This window comes from Branchiostoma belcheri, unplaced genomic scaffold (genome assembly GCF_001625305.1).
Source record: "Branchiostoma belcheri isolate BF01 breed outbred unplaced genomic scaffold, Haploidv18h27 scaffold138, whole genome shotgun sequence".
In the NCBI taxonomy this organism is placed as follows: Eukaryota; Metazoa; Chordata; class Leptocardii; order Amphioxiformes; family Branchiostomatidae; genus Branchiostoma; species Branchiostoma belcheri.
The window spans coordinates 551,116-569,334 of NW_017802802.1; the positions used below are offsets into that span (position 1 = coordinate 551,116).

An 18,219-nucleotide genomic window follows, 5' to 3' on the forward strand; every position below is an offset into this window, starting at 1 on the left:
TGCTCGCGCAAAGTGATGAAACAAGCTAGCAGTGTCTTCATTTTTAGCAACATGGTATAAAAAGACTGAGGAAAACAAAATGATCTTTAAACATTCTGCCCTTAGTGTAAATTGTGAAACTTTTGCAATGGTTTTATTTTGTGGTAGGAGGCAAAAGGAGGTTTTACAGTGTTTTAAATGCATGAGTCTAAGAATTCTATAAAATAGAACAGTACGCAGTCCTACTAGTATTAGGCAGTAGGGAGGCATATTCACTGTGTGTTATGAATTTGCAGTGGAGAGATCAAAGATAAAACCACCACAAAAAGTTTATGCATAATGTGCCCTGATGTTAAGAAAAACATGATTATATATCAAACTTGTTGATTAGTGACGTATCAAAATTAATGTGCATATTTTTTAGTCTTCCTTTGATTGAAAGTCCTCAATGATGATTTCATTATTTCTTGCTTGATTACATCATGGAGGTCTTTTAACTCCATGATTACATTATGTAATGTCACCCCTTGAGCATTTTGACAAAAACGTTTGTCGAGATGATGATGATGATCATGAGCATTTACCGGTATTAAAGTTTTTAAATGTTGTGTCAGAACAGATGTCTGGAGCAGGCAAAATTCTGATGCAATGCTGACTAATGTGAAAACCATTTTGGTTTTGCAGAGGCGCAGTACATTCTGCCTTCGTGCTATGTATGTAACATGATACAGATAACCTGTACACGTATGTATCAAATGTGGTATATTTGATACATGAAGGTACGTTGGAATATGTTTGCCAAGTTACATGTACAGATGTACTTCTCATTCTGGTTTTTCTCTTCTCACTAATAGTGAAAAGTTCAGGTAAGTATGTAAGAACAGTTGCTTTTGTGAATTTGTATGGCCTTACCAGTACACAAGATACTACTGATAGTGATGTCTGGCTGGATTTAACATGAATGAAAGAAAAACTCTTTGAAAGTTGACGAAGTACGGACGTCCGGCCACCACATTCAATGTTGGGTTGAACAGCTCCAGACATTTTCTAGATTCTTTCCCTGGAAAACACAGCCAAAGAACCTTGGAGATGATTCTTAAAATTGCTGGCAGGAAGCCTGTTCTCCCAGTACTAGTGGTGCTAATTGATAACTTGGTGAGTCTTTCTTAGTGAAACTTTGCTGTAGAAACAGTGAAGCTAAAGTGATGATATTTTGTTGTACATTTGGAGCTTTTGTACATCATGAATTGTGTGAGATTACTGGCTAAAATGTATTTGTACATTGTCTGGTCCTGCTCTGGACAAGAATTTCTGCTGGTAAAAAATTGTTTTCCAGCCCGGATGCGATATTTTTGTATTGTAGGAGAATGTCCTCTGTGCATTGTTTTATCAGATTGGTGTGTTACTACTGTATATTGAGTTCTTTGCGACACGACCCAAAGTTCTATCTTACACCTATATGGAAAAAATGTTATGACCAGATTGTTCCTGGCCAGGCGGCCGGCTTGAAGAGATGGCCTCTTTGGCAGTTTGGACTGTACTGACATGCAGCAAACATGATGATGATGATGAAGATAAATGAGGAGTTACAGCAGATACAGAACTTTGGTTGTATAGCAAAGAACAATACTATGCAGGAGAATATTCTGTGTGTATGTCTGTGTAATGTCAAGCGTGCTGTTTAAAGATATTTTTGTAACGTGTTTGACCCTAATTCTGTATTTTTGGTTTGTGTGTCAGGTACATTTGCAAATCAGTATCAAAGCAAAATAGCTGCCAAGTTCAGTTGGTACAACAGTACATGTATATAGATATATACATATTAGGACGAAAGATCATGTATAGATAGTCACATAGCCTGTGGCATTATTTTATTCTACAATTGTATGTAGAAATTGATATTCACGAATTCCATAATGTGTTACTTGTTCCAGTATTCTGATTTTTAGTAACCAAGTGTATATCTTGGTTCTTATGATAATTGATATGAATAATAGTTCTACTTGTTACAAAGTAGTTAATTAAGAGAATACATTGTATTATGATTATACAATATGTATAACAGCAAACAGTGACGTAAAAAATTATATTGTATGTTTTAATTATGACTAAATGATGCTAATTCAAAGTGTGTTGGTTTTTCCTAGTGAATTACAGTACCTGATGTGTTGGAATATGCATATGAAATCATGTGAGTTAGGAAGTGCTGTCTTGCCTTGTCCATCTGGTGGTTAGTAAATCCCCTGTCACATGTAACCAACTATGGCCTCCTGATCACTAGTACTGCTGAACTCCCCCAACCATGGTTAGGAGTAGGTTGGGAGCAAAGTCTGCTGTGGTTGGCTGGGGTTTGGCGAGGTCAGCTACTGTTCAGCAAAATGTTTCAAAATATTTTAATCATTCAGGAGTGGATGGCAGGTTGGGCCATCTTTGGGGACTGGTTGGCTGATGGTTGGGAGTAGGTCAGCAGTAGTTAGTCAGGGCATTGTTGGCAGTCAAATTTGACTCAAATTTGATTTGAATAGTATCAAAGGTAGACATGGCCTAAATCTGGTCAGACTTCTCCTAACCTATGTACCACCAACCTTGGCTGGTTAGTCGTTCTGAATGTGTGACAGCTTTAATTAAGGTACAGATGTACCAGTAGGCATTCTATGTTGTTGACCAGCAAAAATTCTATCAACATTCACAACAAGTTGTTTGTTATGATATACTGTACTTGTTAATGTGCACCTAGGATCAATGCATGCAGTGTAAGAAGAAGTAAATGCATTTTGGTTCATTTTATTTTTTAGCTGCATTTTACAATTTGGGTCTTTGGAAACACAGACCTGTCGATTTGGTTCAAAGATAATGTTTCTGATCTGCCTCAGGCATACCTAAATGTCTGTTATGAATATCTACTTCAGCATATTTGTCACCTGCAATGATTTGAAATTCATAAAACCTTTGGATGTGATCCATGGAAGTCATGCCTGATGACCACAATATAATTTTTATTATAGCTTTACTGCTTAGCAAAGTTAATCCATTCTGTGTGAGGTTGCAGTTACAGGTGCCCAAAGCAGTTTTAGGACTTGAAAACCAGAAAATAAAGGAATCATCTTGGGGCTTGTTTCTAGTTTTAGATACCCAAAGTATAAAGTAATGGAGCAGTATGTGTCAATGTCATACAGATTGCCTTATTCAGAATATTTCATTTTGAACTCCTGAAAATGCATTGGGTGCCTTAAACAATAATCCATGTGGGAAAACAGCAGGTTGAGAGCACTATGGGTTGAGTGCAAACATTTACTTTACCACAAACCACTGACAGAGCACTTTCCTGTCCATTTCAGGCAGTCTAAATAGGCAAGGCTAATACACTGTATGCTGCTTTGGGGTGATATGTTACATGCAAACAGCCCATAACACTTTAAAGACTTTGCTTTGCAAAGTGCTTGCAGGTTGGAGATAGGGGCTTTCAAATTGCAGCTATATATCAGTACCTAAAGTACAGTACTGTTACAGTAGTTACTCTTTCCTGTGTAATGTCTGAGCTACATGCTTCCCTTCAAAATGTACTAAATCTTTTCCTGCATTTCTGCAAAGGTCAAAGTGAACTTATCAGTACAACACAGCCTTGTAATGTTGGCTACTGTGAGAAGAATAAAGTTTGGTTGGCTTTCTACTATATTGCCTTGCATTCACTATGTACCGGTATCTATGGGGGTCTGCATGGGGAATCTTGCACGAAAACTAAGTACAACAATGTGTAAATTTCCTACCGGAAACCTGGTTGAACCAGGCAACCAGGAGCATCTACAGACCCAAAGGAAGCCCATTTAAACTATGACATCAGGCTACATGTATTGAGGCCCTTCCCCCAAACAATTCAAAATCCAGCTAACCAAGACAGCCCCACATACAGTCTGCCTGATAAAAATTATTCCCCACATCCACAGTGGGTGACCTGTTCTCCATCCTGCCACAGGTCTGAACTCTTCCCTCAGGGTTTGGACCTTTTCTCTGACCCTTGGCAAAACTTCCTAAACACTTTCCAGTCACCTACATCTACAAACAACATCAAATGCCCTATGGAATCAGCTCTAAGCATTTTTCAGTTCTTTTATATCCAACTTTGACTTGAAAACTTAATAAAACGTTTTCCAGACCCACCAGAGAGACTAGTGGGGTCATGTCTGCAATTTTATCATTCCTATCATGTACTAACAGGCCTGTAGACTTTACTCCCAAGATAAACGTCTACTTTGCAAAGATCTGGTACAGGAATTTTCTAATAGGTTTCCCATTTGGTTTTGACAGTTCCTCTAAACTCCATATGAACTTTGTAGTCACTACTTGTGACAGCAATTTCGATTATCAATCCTACATGTCTGGTATTTCGTTGACCTTAGGCCAGGCCAATTTACTTTCTTGGCTCTAAGATTCTCGATTTGAGGGGGGGGAATGACAAACACACAAACCCAGATTAGAAGACTCAGTCGACTGAAGACAGACATGATTCATATGTAGCCAATTCTCCCCCAGCCCAGCCGACCATGCCCTGACATAGCACTTCTTTTCAGGACTGAAAAAAGTCGAGCCATCTGGAGGTCAGTTCCTTTGAATCCAACTGACCTCAGGGGCACATACAATATATCATATCAAATACAGACCCTATTGGGGCCAGCTGTGCAGATTTTTGCAGACTGAGATAACAACCATCTCTGCAACAGTCATCATCTTTTCAGGAACCTAAGTGCTTCTAGATCTAAGTACTACCATTACCCCTTCATCTGTGTTTGAATGTCTTTCTAAGCATGCCAAAGGACTCCAGAAGTGACCTACAAGTGCAGATACCTCAAAAATTTACAAACCGCAAGCTGACACAAATGTAGTTCTGTCCAAGGCAGGATTTTAGTAAAATCATTTTAGTAAATTTTTTACTAGTGAAAGTACAATGTATTTGGATACCATATTAAACGGGAACCACAGAGCTTTCAGTACAATATACATGTTTAATACTGTCAATAAAACCAAATTTTGTCAGATTAATAATAATAATAATTGTGAATACAAAATAATTGAAGTGGTCTTCTTGTGAAGTACTTAGTACAGTATAACTTGTGAGTTTGTCGTAGTATAATTCCTTCATGACAAACATAACATTTGGCACCCAAATATAACATTTTCACACAACATCACAGCAGAAAGTACTCAATGTGGCCAGAAACAGTTGACTACAAACTTGGCTCCTTAGTAAGACAGACAGTGTCTGGTGTTGTTTTACAACATTGGTGCACTGGACATGAGAAGAACTGGATAGTAACAGTACTGTTTAATATTTCATTGTATACAAATATTGGCACTAATAAAAATTAAGAGTGCTGTGGTATAATGTCAAGATGTCCTCTGTGTTTTAAAGATAAAACATCAAGACAAAACTACATCACCTCAAAGATATTGTGTTAGTTGGCTACATTTCCACTCAACAACGTGGCATGCCTACAGGATCACAGTGCTTTTCACTAATGCTTTTTGCAGACTGACCGAACAAAACGGTTTTCAGCAGCTTCATAAATCAGACCACTTCTGTTGAGAATGTGCAACAGTACTGTAGTATTTGGGGCTTTTCAAGCCAGCTGTGCAAATGCTTTCCTTGTGAGAGAATGTTGTACAGGAAAAGCACTGTGACCCTGTGACATATCAAAAGCCATGACTTTTTACAGTTCACTATGTGTTAAAACATTCCACTTGACAATCAGAGAATCATCTGTGTATGTGCACACATAGGAAACAGAGTAACAAAAGTCAACGGTACATGACAGAGAAGTTGGTTGTTGGCAACATTTCAACCCTCTCTCACTTCCACAACCTAGCCCTTTGTTAAATATATACATGTATAGCTCCTTACTATCACACACAAAACATTCACATTATGTCATGGTCACTGCAAAAACTTTTTTGGCTGCTTGGGGGGAGACGGTACTGGCAACACTTTACCTCCCCCTGCATGGAAAAAGTCATTTGTGGGGGAGGAGGACCCAGGGAGTGGGTCTAACCTGGGGGGACCCCCTAGTGCCATCAGATTAGGTGCACTTTCGAACCTGGTCGGTCCGGTTTTCTCAGTCTTCTTTCTCTTAGTGGCCAGTGGATTCATTACCCCTACGTTTGGCCCCATAGCACTGAACACCTTGTTGTAATTTGTCTCCCTGTTCACCAGTTCTAGTTGGAAGTACCGCTTCTCCTCAATCAACTTCTTCATCTCAAGTTCACGGCTGCTCAGGGCTTCTCTCAAGTTCTTAATCATATCTATGTCTTCAGGACGGGACTCTCTCCTTTGGAATCTGTCCTCTGCTTCTTCTAGTTTGATCTGAAGGGCTGAAATTTTGTCTTTGAGAAGTTCCTGCGCCCGGTTGAAGTCTCCGAGCATGGACTGAGTCTCCCGCAGGTGCTCAGCCGTGAGGTTGTCAATGTCCATTTGATGTTGTTGTCTCAGTTCATTCTCCCTATGATACATGATTTGATTGGTTTCACTTCGCACACGCAGGATCTCTTGTCCTTTGACGTCGAGTTCTTTACGCAGGCTTTTGACGCTGGTGTCCAGGCCATGCATTTGCCGCTGCAGATTTTCCACATTGGAGGTCTTCTGCTGCAGATTCTCCTGCAGCTCAGAGATTTTCATATCGCTCTCCTGTTGCTGCCGCTGGCTGATCTGCATGGCGCGTTCCAGCTCCATCCGGGCGGCCTGCAGCTGGGCACGATGCCCGCGGTTCAACTCCTCCAGCTCCGCGGCATGCATGTGTGCAAGCTCCATTCGCAGATTGTCCATGTCTCGGCCTAGCATTTCCTTGACTTTGGAGACTTCTGTCTGCAGTGAGGCCTGTGCCTGTTCCCTCACCGACACCAGAGCCTGCTGATGCTGCTCCTGCTCGCTGGCCAGAGCAGATGCATGGGAGGCACTGAGGCTCTCCTGCAGAGCTTTCAGCTCTTCCTCCTTCTGCCTGGACAACTCTGAGGCCATGTTCTGATGCTCGGACTCCATGGCAGAAATTTTGTCCCGGTGTTGCTTGATGATGCTGTCCAGCTCCTTCTGGAGCCTGTCCTTCTCCTGATCTGCCCAGCGTTTTGTGGCATCCTTCTCAGCAGCTGACTGAGCAGTCATGGCCTCGTACTGTGTCTTATACTCTGTGAGTTGTCGGGTTAGGTCGTTCAGCTTTGACTGCCAGCTCTTGCGAGCTTCCTCCATCTCCTGCACACGTATGTCATTGACATGCTGCACGGCTGCTTTCCTCTCCTCTGTGTACTGCTGCTCGAGCTGGCGTTTTAGCTGTTCTTGGGCATTTTGCATTCTTCCGATCCAGCTATTCTCAAGTTCTGCTGCAGTAGATTTCAGCTGAGCCATGTGATCCTGATGAGCCCTGCTCAGGGCTGTCTGGTGCTCGTTTTTGGTGGCTTCCAGGTCTTTCCGTAGGTTTTCGATGGTCTGTTTGGCATTGTTCAGCTGCGAGCGAGCTCCAACAAGCTCCTCCTGCAACTTGGCGGATGTTTCTCTCAGCATGTTGATTTGAGACGTGGCAGTGCCCAGCCCACTCTGACTCTCCTCCACAAGCTTACGCAGCCTGTCGGCTTCCCTCTCCGAGAAACTGAGCTTACTGGAAAGGTCAGAGGTCAACTGATCTAACTCTGACTCTACAACACTCTTCTCCTGTGACAGCTTGCCAACTTCAAGACTCATCTTGTCCTGAAGATCTCTCTGCAAATTGCTCATTTCCTTCTCCCAATTTTCCCGAGCTGATGCCATGGCAGCAAGGTGTTGTCTCTCCAGCTCATTCATCTTGGCAGCATGCTCAGCAAGAAGTCTGTTCTGAAGCTCTTCTGCTTCCTTTTGAAGCCTCATCACTTCCTTGGCATGTTCTTCCCCAAGCTGTTGCTTCTCAAGGGACAGACTTTCCAGGGACTTTTCAAGAGATACTATCTGTGAGTTCTGTTTCTGGGCGGTTGTTTGGGTCTGGTCCTTGAGGCTGTTGCATTGTTCTTCCAGCCACTTTGACCGATCATTAGTCCTCTGCAACTCCTGTTGCAGCTCTCTGATTTTACTCTCATTTGTGACACGTAGTTCCTCCAGGGTACTGAGGAGAGAGGCTTTCTGGATCATGTCCTGCCCCTGACTCTCACACCTCTGTACAAGTGTGGCTACTTCGCCTTCCAGTTCCTTGACCTTACCTAGCATAGAAGCTGCCTCACCCCTGGCTGCATTCAGTTCCTCACTCAGCTTTGTGAGCTGTTTGTCCTTCCCTGTTAGCTGTGTTTTTGTCTGCCAGAGGTCATTGGCATGTTTCCTAATGTCCTCATCCCGGATGGCCACCTCTTGTGTGAGTTGGGACACCTTGTTGGTCAACTCTGCCATACGCTTGCTCATCTGAGATTTCAGCTGAACTTCGTTTTCCTGTGAACTTAAGTGGCTGTTTTGTGCTTCACTGAGCTGTCCCTGGAGAACCAGTAACTCTTTCTCAAAGAGGGCCTTCTGTTTGGAAATTTTGTCCTCGTACTCATGAGCCACTTGCCTGTTCTGGGCCTCAAGGTTTTCACAATCCTGCCTCAGCTTCAGGATCTGTTGCTCCAACTCTTGTTGGACTTTTTCCCTCTCTCCTGCCAGTTCGGAGGTCTGTGTTCGCTGCTTGTTCAATATTTCGTCCACTTGTCTCTGGTATACTGACCTCAGCTCCTGCAGAGAGGTTTCCTTATCTGCGATGGCTGCTTGCTGTTGTTGCTGGAAACTTTTCAGCTGTGCCTGGAACTCCTTCTGTGCTGTTTCCAGTTGCCTGGCCAGGTTTGCCAGTTGCAGGGAGTGTTCTGACCTCATCTGTCGCTCCTTTTCTTCACTGTTCTGCTTGAATATCTCAAACTCTGTGATGGCCTGGCGTTTTATTCTCTCGTGCTCGGAAATGGTGGACTCCAGGGACTCGATCTGACGGCGCATGTCCAGCTCGCTACCAATCTTGCTCCTGTAGAGCTCGATCTTGCCCTGCATCTCCCCCATGAGCTGCTGGAGCTCGTCCTTGTGTGCCTCTTTGATCCTGGACACTTCCAGCTCATGCTCGTCGTTCTTGGTGTTGAGGGCGTAGATGACTTTGGTCAGCTGGGCAATCTTCTTGGACATTTTCAAGTGCAGTTCCGGAGGAATGTCCCCACCGATCTGGCCGTTCTGGGCGGTGGGAACGTTCCCGTGGCGGGAGTTCGTGGTGTAATACTGCCACGACATCCCTGCTCCGCTCGCCATGACGGCACGAAGAAGTTGTGTTGTGTCCACTAAGCAGGCGGGTTCGTGGATGGGTGGGGGGTCGCAGGGAACGATCGGATATACAAACAAAATTCCGTCAACTCACAGCAACTTTTGTCCCGTGAAAGATGTCACCTGTCGCGACTTGAACGCCTTGTTAGCAGGTACATCGTCCATATTTGTCACTTCTGTGCGAGTCACTGTCCGGTGGGCAACTAATCCAGGTCGGTTGACTCAACGTGACCGGGAAATTGGCGAAATTAAATCCCGTTCGAGACGAAAATCACAAACTGTAAACTTTGCTTTCCGTCACCAAGGACAACTGCGCAGCGGTACTGCGCACCATCCTGATTGGTCCAAACGGTCGTTCTGGGTCATTGGACGAGTCCATAGGACAGTCTGAAAGTGTGAGGTTGATGAAAAACACTCTGTTTTGAAGTAAAACGTTTGCAGCTAGATTGATAGTATGGTATCTTTTGCATACCAGTAACATTATATATAATATAAAGAAAAATATGTAAAATTTTATTAATGTTTTACCGAAGATTTATCCAAAGCTTTGAAAATCAAAAGCCTGAATATCTGCGATACTTGGTTTCTCCTGTACATAACCCGTGACATCATCTCCACGTAGTCACGTGACGGTAGTTCTGTCCGCCATATTTCCTCATACATGGCCAAGAGTCGCTGAAAAATTGCCTGGTTTTCTGTTTTCAACCAACAAATACAGACTATTGAGCGCGAGCAACAGGTAACCGGGACCTCTGTGACACCAGCAAGATGTCGGACTACGACAGTAACCCGTTCGCGGACCCAGAGGCGGGCAATCCTTTCCAGGTGGGTCCATTTTTCTCACGTCGACATTTTTTCGCAGGAAGTCTTGCCTGCGTGCCGACTGTACTGACAGGTTTTCTGGGTGTCGTCTGTACTACGTGTCACCCTGCCTTCATTTTCCCCCTCTCGTCTTGCACATAATAGCACTGTCTATAAAAAATTAGCATGACCACCACTGGGAGTTGTGTATTATTCATGAATTTGGAGTTCAGTGTATGAAAAAATATACAAATCGATATGTTCGTATGTTTTCCATCTCCCTTGGAGGTTGAAATAAATTTATTTCATTATTAGATGGTCCAACATTTGAAGATCGGCATATGTTCACCTTTTCTCATTTAAGGTCTCAATGATCTATTTTGACGACGTTGATGAAGGAAATGTCCACATTTTCTAACTCAATATGTGCAGAAATATCAGATGGTTTGGTGTCTAACTCTAAGGGGATTAAACCAACTTCTTGTGTCTAGTTATCATTTATACTAGTATAGGGAGATTCCAGGTGTAAATAATCTGTCGACTTGGTGGAGATTTTCATATGATTATAGTTTCTATAACTGTTATTTCATAATTTTCCAATGTTTACTCACAAAGTGTCTTCATCTATTAAATGCAGAACCTTTTAGACCAAATATAGAAATCTCATTTTCATGAATAACAATTAATTTGTATGTGTAGATATCATTACAATAACAAAAGTTTCTGTGATTGGATCCATTATTGGCTTCATGACAATGAAAATGACAATATGTTTGTTGCACCCTTTTTAGCAAAGTATGTTTTTTTGACTGGAGGTGGTCAAACAAACAAACAAACAAGCCACTTGTCAAACAATGCAGGGAGGTGCAGCTAAATAAGGCTAAATGTATTTACTGCCTGTTTGGTGTCAAAAACAAATGAACCATTGTTTGCATCTTCCAATCAGGACATGAGGCTATATTTAGAACTGCGTCATGACTTATGACATGGAAGGTGTGTAACAACATAAGAAGGTGACTGTGAATGAATATCAGTAGCTTTTCAGGAAATGAGCCAGTCGTCACGGGACCACCGTATACATGTATAGAGAGTAAATATTTAACCAAGGATCTCCACAAACAGTACATTAGCTCCAGAAGCTAGTTTGTTGAGTTCCAGTCAGATTCCCGAAACACATCCTGTTCATTGTTGAAGGAAAAACGCTTAACCACATTTGAGTCTATGCTGCGGCTGCTGCCTATAACTAAGCTTATGAGTTGGATTGCATATTCCATGTAGAAAATTTGTCTTAAAAATGAGAAATGTGAGTGAAATGTATCCTGTTAACTCATATCTCAATTTTTTGGGCAAAACTTTTTTTTTTAAATTTGTTCATTTGACTCATTGATTAATGTGTTTTGACATATATTGATACAAATGTAAGACAGCACAGCTAGAGCAATTTTTTTGCTGACGTAGAAAAATAAAGAAAATCTTATATAACTGACTTATAACTACTGTATTACATAGAGCCACGCACACAGAGCTTGGTACTATCAGAGTCAAGTGCAAATCAGTGTGATTCACTGAGTATCAAATAATGTGGCAACAACACTCCATGCAGCTGCATTTCGATACTGTCCAAGCAGAGGTAGTTGAGAAAACCGGTGACTTTCTTATCATAATTCATCTGCCCCTTTTCTTTTTTGGTATAGAGGGTGGACCAAAAACAGGTCATAGGACAAGGAAGGTGCAATTTTCCCCCAAGAACCCTGCATGAAGAGTACATTTCGAGAGCATACAGTGATGCACAAAACATTTTGTACTTTACCAGACATACTCAAGATCTTCAGGTCAATATCTTGTGGTTGATCAATAGACCTTATCTGGAAACTTGATTGTTTCTCATTGAACTTAAATAGAAATCTGCCTTGACTGATATTTCCAAGACAAGAAGTGGGAAATGGAAATGGATACAGCCACTTACTAAAATCCACATAATATAAGTGACCATTGGGATATTACATGTATTTTATTTTATTCACATTTATTTTCCGAGGATGAGGCAAAAAGTTATAAAACTTATCTCAGCCCTCTCCTCACACATAAAAGGATACAATAAAACAAAGTAATAATAATAATAAGAAATGACAAGGGTACATAGTAGGCTGGTGTACAAATCAAAATGAATCAACTAAATCAAACAAAACGTCCTGTCTGCAAAATAAAGTTGAAAACCACATCAAATATGTTACAGTTGTTGACAAACGACAATGAGGGGTTACCCCTGAGAATGGTTGAACATAAAGTGTTGTCGGTGACGTTGTTTGTGTCAAATGGCAGAATGTTAGTTAGAGATGATAACATGTCAATGCGTTCGTCAGTGTACAGTGGGCAGTGTAGGAAGTAGTGTACAGCTGTTTCGTTGGAGTGACCACATTTGCACGCAGGACTGGGCACACATTTACATGTATATTACATTATATGCAGGTAAGTGCAGATAAACTTGAAGCTGTGCAGGTATTTCTGATATCGACCTGCATCTAATTTGCACTGGCCCAGGTAAAACATATGCAGACTACAACTTTGTATGTAGTTGGCTCTTGGCAGCATTTATGAGCTCTCGTTTTCTGAATATATGTATAAAGCGTGATGTATGATACTGTATATTGGTACATATGAAAATTGTGATTTGGCAGCGCAGCAACTGTGCATCTCTGTCTGAGCATGTCAATGCCTTGTTGAGCTAGATGATCCATGGACTGAAATTGCCTGTGCCATATTGTCTGACATGAACATTAGCATGGCTGGGCTCAAGATTCATATGACAGATTGATATGCAGGTTAGGTGCAGGTAGACATCAGATATGCCTGCACAGCTCTAATTTTATTTTTACCTGCTCTAACCTGCATGTGGTGCAGGTGGTATTTTGATCCCAGATGTTTGTACCATGGAGATTTCCTACCTACTAGTACCTTGGGGTCAGATTACTGCCAGGAACAATATGGACTCTGTCTCCCTGAAGTGGCTCTTGTCCACTGTGCCTTGATATTGTAAAAACACCTGATGAGGAGATAGTTCCTGTGAATCACACCCAGCACTGACATGTAAGATGATAAACAGAAATAATGACTTAGGGCAAAAGCCTTGGCTTGTTGCTGCAAAAGTGAAAATACATAATAAAGAGAACCAAATAAATGTTTAACATTTCTCTGATGATTTGCAACCTTATGTACATACAATGAATGGAGCTTATTATATTTGTTTATTTATTTCATCATAAGATGGCTGGGTAGCCCCATTCAGCTTACATTAGCTGTTTTCCAAGGGGGCCCAGCAAACATACACAAGACATTGTTACATACAGTAAGACAAGAGTAGACATCATACAGGAAACATAAAAGTCTGATGCGTCAAAACAGAGTCATAGTCCTATACTCAAAGTCCTAGCCGTTCAAAGGACTTGTAAGTTGTATGTTATTATGGTGTGTCCGTATTGGGCTCCTTGTACAAATTTATTGTTTCTTTAGCCTCTGCTAGACTCCCCTGGTTGCTGGAGAAATCAGTTCATAGAATTGGCCATAGTAATAGTATGCCAGATTAGGAGTTAGCAGGCCTGGGGAGAACAATTTGCAACTTGCTATAGGCTAGTTTTTGGTATCAAAGACTTCATGTCCTCTGAGCCTAATCTCAACTGATCAAAGAACTAGAATCAGGTCACTTCTGCTCTCCCATGTGAGCATCATGTGGGGTAATGGCCATCATAAATATGTATTTCAAGTGACCATAGCAGGGCTTGGAATCCTTTTTTCTGCATCACTGTGCTGGTGCAAGTTTTACCCACACATTCCATTAAATGTTGCTGCACAATTTTAAATGTCTGATGTAACTTGTACATAAGGAGTTACTGTTATTTACAATATAACTGTGAGCTGAATAAGTTGGAAAGATTCACAGTCTATAGCAAGATGCCTAGGCCTGTTTGTCTTTTATTTTCACTTGCCTGTTTCATTGATTTCGTATAATTAATCTGAGAACCAACAAATCACCTTAGCATGTCGTAACAAACCATATAACACTAACACTAGTAACAGCCCATCATTAACAGAAATATTCCCCCGACTGTTTCAGGACCCGTCAGTGACCCAGGTGACTGGTGCTGCCCAGCAAACCTTCACAGAGGAGTTCAACCCCTTTGCTGAGCAGGGTCGCACCACTGTGAGTAACTTAGCTTTTCTTGTTAAACTTCAGTCTATTCTTATTATTGCTGCTACATTTTCCAGATGTCGGCAGTTTGAAACCTGGCTGTTGTTGTTTACCAGACAGGCACGCTATTGGAAAAGGTTGTAATCCTTAGATTAGGACAGGACATCAAAGCGTGGTCACCTCTTCATGAGACCTAGGGGAATTTACTTGGTACAATGAACCTGTAAATACTGTACGTATTCTGTCTTTTCTGTCCCGACCAGCTGTCCAGTGAGCTAAACTGGATCAAGATTTCTTGCACAAATAATTTTTTTCTCACAACTGTATTCTTCCCCCTGCGTGTCCAGGCTGCTGCAGGAAAGACCAACCCTGTGGTTCCCCCTCCCCAGAAGCCCCAGCCGGCCCAGCAGCCAGCCGTCATGAGACCTACAGAAGAGCCCCCTGCCTACTCACCCAGTGCTGCACAGGTAAGGGCTGTTCAGTTTGCTTCCGTCCCTTAAAATTTAGATACACAATTGCAGGTTTGATATAAGTCAAAACCTGTATGTATACAGGCATCCACAGGGCATGTTGAAATTTGATGTCATGCAAGCACTATACTTTGTGGTCTACATCGTGACGTTACTCATTTTATTTTGGCAAAGCCTCAGGAGCAAGCTTAATAGTATGTCTATGTCTTTGTGAACATACTTTAAGAATTTTAGCTATTGTGCAGGACTTTCTGTAATGTGATTGTGCATGTGATTGTGAGGAAAACCACATCTATTTCATGGGAGTTTGTAATCTTTGAACCTTTGTTTTGTAATGATTTGGGGACAGTCTGATGTGACCTGCTGTATCTATCCCATTCCCCTGCAGCAAGCCCAAGGACCTGCAGTTCCCACCAATGAAGACCTTATCAAGCGACAAGAGGTAAGAGGTATAGTCAGCTTTTGGAAAAAAGCATTTAAGTACACAAAATACAAAGTAATTGTATATCACAACTGACGGTATTTACTGATAATTCAATGAGAATATTATAAGATTCTAACTAAGGATTCTACATTTTGTAACACTCTACACTATAGGAACTGGAAAGAAAAGCAGCAGAGTTGCAGAGAAAAGAGAGAGAAATGGCAGCTGGCACATACAACGGTAAGACAAAAAACTATGTGTCACACCACAAACAGAATCCTTTGTTTCTCAGACTTTTTCAAATGAAAGGACCTTTAAGCCTGTGTTATGTATTATAATTGTAATATTAGCCGTCTTTTAGCATCACTGGTAATGTCTGAAATTGTCAGTAGTCATTTTGAATATTGCACATCATCTACTCCCAGAGGTTTGGAATCTCAGTTTTCTTGTTTGTTGTTGTTGACAGCGCGAGCAAACAACTGGCCGCCTCTGCCGTCCTGGTGTCCAGTAGGGCCGTGTTTCTACCAGGACATCTCTGTAGATATTCCTCTAGAGTTCCAGCGCACTGTCAAAATGATGTACTACTTGTGGATGTGTGAGTACATCTCTGTCTTCACTGGGCAGAGTATAGAAAAGTGGCCTAATCATTTAATACATATAATACATATCATACATACATGTTTGCATTATATAGCATTTTGATGCATTTTTGATTATGAATTGAGATTGTGTTTGTTAATGAAGATATTTGTATTCATAACAAAGTTTCACGTGACATCCTTATGATATGCAGTGTGTAGCCATGTTGAACATGATGTCTTTGTGAACATGCATGAGAGATACTGACTTTAGTGCATGAATTTGACTTTACATACATATACTCCATTTTCATGTCTTTTTTGTCATTCCTTAAAATTTGTAATATTCATTTTTACCATTCAAACCATCACATGCATGTTTGACCATGTTATTAAATTATAATATTTCCTCCCACAGGTTTGCAGTCAATAGTTTAGTGACTGGTTAAACTGATTCATATGGAATGCATGTTGTGCATTTGCTACATGTAGTTCTGGTAGATAGTCTTCACAACAGTCTTACATCTTATACAACACATAACTTAACCTTGACTGTGACATAAGCCTTGCAAATCTATCTTCAGCTTGCAGTGGTCTTCCCCAAATGTGAAGACAATATTGTAGACTGGTTTATTACCGGTATTCATTTCACAATTTCAAAATGGCTACAACATATTGGTTAACTCAAATCTTTAAGATTTCTAGGGCATACAGAAATGTGCTGAAGATGATGTATTCATAATCAAATAGAGAATCTTAACATTTGGGAAGAACAATGCAGGGCAATAATGAATCATGTAATTTTCAGAAGACTTGAGTTGCTTGCTTGATATTTGGCCTGTCATGTTGTATTTCTACATGCCTCTGTACCAACACATGAGTAAGGCTCAATGGCCTCATGACACATTCAGACTTTATACACTGTATTTGTAAAGTCAAATTTTCTTACAAGCAAGTGTTGATCTGAAAGAAAAGGTTGCACCTCTACTTCCCTAACCATCATTACTGTTCAATATTTGTATACTAGTAGAGGTTCAATGTGTTCTAGCAAGCGTCTGAAGCCTTTACTGATATAATGCACCAATCAGTATAAGAAGGTTCTTTAATCAACAACCAGTTGGTTTTCCAACATTGATAAGACCCTTCTTATACAGTCTTTTGCCAACCTGATGAAATGATACATGAATACACCAATCAATCTCCGATCCGATGTCACGTTTTCCTCCACAGTCCATGCGGTGACGTTGTTCCTAAACGTGCTGGGGGCGCTGGCGTATTTCTGCACAACAGGAACCAGTTCCGCTGGCATCACCTTTGGTTTAGCCATTTTCTACCTGATTCTCTTCACCCCTTGTTCCTTCCTTTGCTGGTACCGGCCACTCTACAAGGCCTTCAGGTAATCATGACAACCCACACGATGGTGATGATGGACTCTGACAGTCGTGATGTTTTCTACTGGCTTGTCAAAACTGAGTGGATGGACTTGTTTGGCCTATCATAATCACCCTTAAAACTTTAGAATTTGTTCAATAAAACGACAAAAATTAATGTTACGTTCCATTTCTGAAGTATTGCTTCAGTAGCCTCCGCCAGTAGGTAAAATTTAGAGAAAGTTTATTGTCTCTCTTACAAGCCTCTTGAAGCATCTTGTTAAGCTCCATTTTTTTGCAACTAGCTCCTTGCTTCTTAGCAGAGTTTAACTGAAACTTTAAAGTGTTTAGGGCTATTGTAGGTGCCAGACTAGATCGTATAGAAGTCAGCTTTACTTAAAATTGTCTTCAAATGCAACAAATCATTCCACCAGAAGTAATCAGAAAAAAAATGTCAGACAAGAATCAAATGTTTCAAACTCAACATAATTCAAACAGTTTTGAACAAGCTGGTGGAACATCCCATGTTTAACTTGTCTTTTTTCAGGGACAGGTCTTGTAACATCTGATTAGTCGTATGGGTACCACTTACCTGCATGTAGCTAGACTAACAGTACAAAGTTGACCAAGCAGAAGATACACTCAAGCAATAAGTAAGAATAAACTCAACTTTTTCCCCCGAATAGGTCCTTTCAGGCAAGAGACATAAATAACCCAAAAATTGACCTGAAGATGACCTCATCACCTAAATCAATACAACCCTTGATTAGTAGCTTTGATTAGTACATCATCTATCAGTTGATTGAGTGAAAAAAGAATCAACAGCAATCAGCAGAAGCAACAATAGATGGGACGAAAGTTGATAGGAAGTGAACTGAAGTGAACATCAGTGTTTCCTCCCTGCTCTGCCTAGTCCACGTGGTCACTTTACTTCTCAACGTACTCATGATGGTGGCCTATGTGGCGGCAGTCGGGGTGGACCTCACGGCGGGAATTGGCCTGGGGATGGCCATCCTCTTTACGCTACTCTTCCCGGCTTGTTCCTTTTGTTGCTGGTTTCGTCCGCTTTACAAGGCCTTCAGGTATCCGGGGAGTCTCACCTAAATCGGATGAGAGTCGATGAATCAGAACTAT

The 18,219-nt window shown here is 41.3% G+C and overlaps 2 protein-coding genes across 3 annotated transcripts in view; one reads left to right on the forward strand and one right to left on the reverse strand.

Annotated features, from left to right (window-relative positions):
* Nucleotides 1-4,959: 4,959 nt before the first annotated feature.
* On the reverse strand, nucleotides 4,960-9,587 carry LOC109464388 (protein FAM184A-like). The gene has a single exon (XM_019761336.1). It carries the CDS (start codon nucleotides 9,242-9,244, stop codon nucleotides 5,909-5,911), a length of 3,336 nt encoding a protein of 1,111 aa, XP_019616895.1. The 5' UTR covers nucleotides 9,245-9,587; the 3' UTR covers nucleotides 4,960-5,908.
* Nucleotides 9,588-9,846: 259 nt separating this feature from the next.
* LOC109464407 (secretory carrier-associated membrane protein 1-like) overlaps nucleotides 9,847-18,219 on the forward strand; it is a 16,749-nt gene continuing 8,376 nt past the window's right edge. The window contains exons 1-7 of one of the 2 annotated variants that reach the window (XM_019761379.1): nucleotides 9,847-10,081; nucleotides 14,169-14,255; nucleotides 14,591-14,710; nucleotides 15,102-15,155; nucleotides 15,311-15,377; nucleotides 15,604-15,732; nucleotides 17,999-18,167. In XM_019761379.1, the coding sequence (XP_019616938.1) occupies nucleotides 10,025-10,081; nucleotides 14,169-14,255; nucleotides 14,591-14,710; nucleotides 15,102-15,155; nucleotides 15,311-15,377; nucleotides 15,604-15,732; nucleotides 17,999-18,167 (683 nt within the window). In that variant the 5' untranslated portion in view covers nucleotides 9,847-10,024. Of the gene's footprint in view, nucleotides 10,082-14,168; nucleotides 14,256-14,590; nucleotides 14,711-15,101; nucleotides 15,156-15,310; nucleotides 15,378-15,603; nucleotides 15,733-16,945; nucleotides 17,112-17,998; nucleotides 18,168-18,219 lie in introns of both variants that reach the window. The other variant, XM_019761380.1, reaches the window with a different exon arrangement.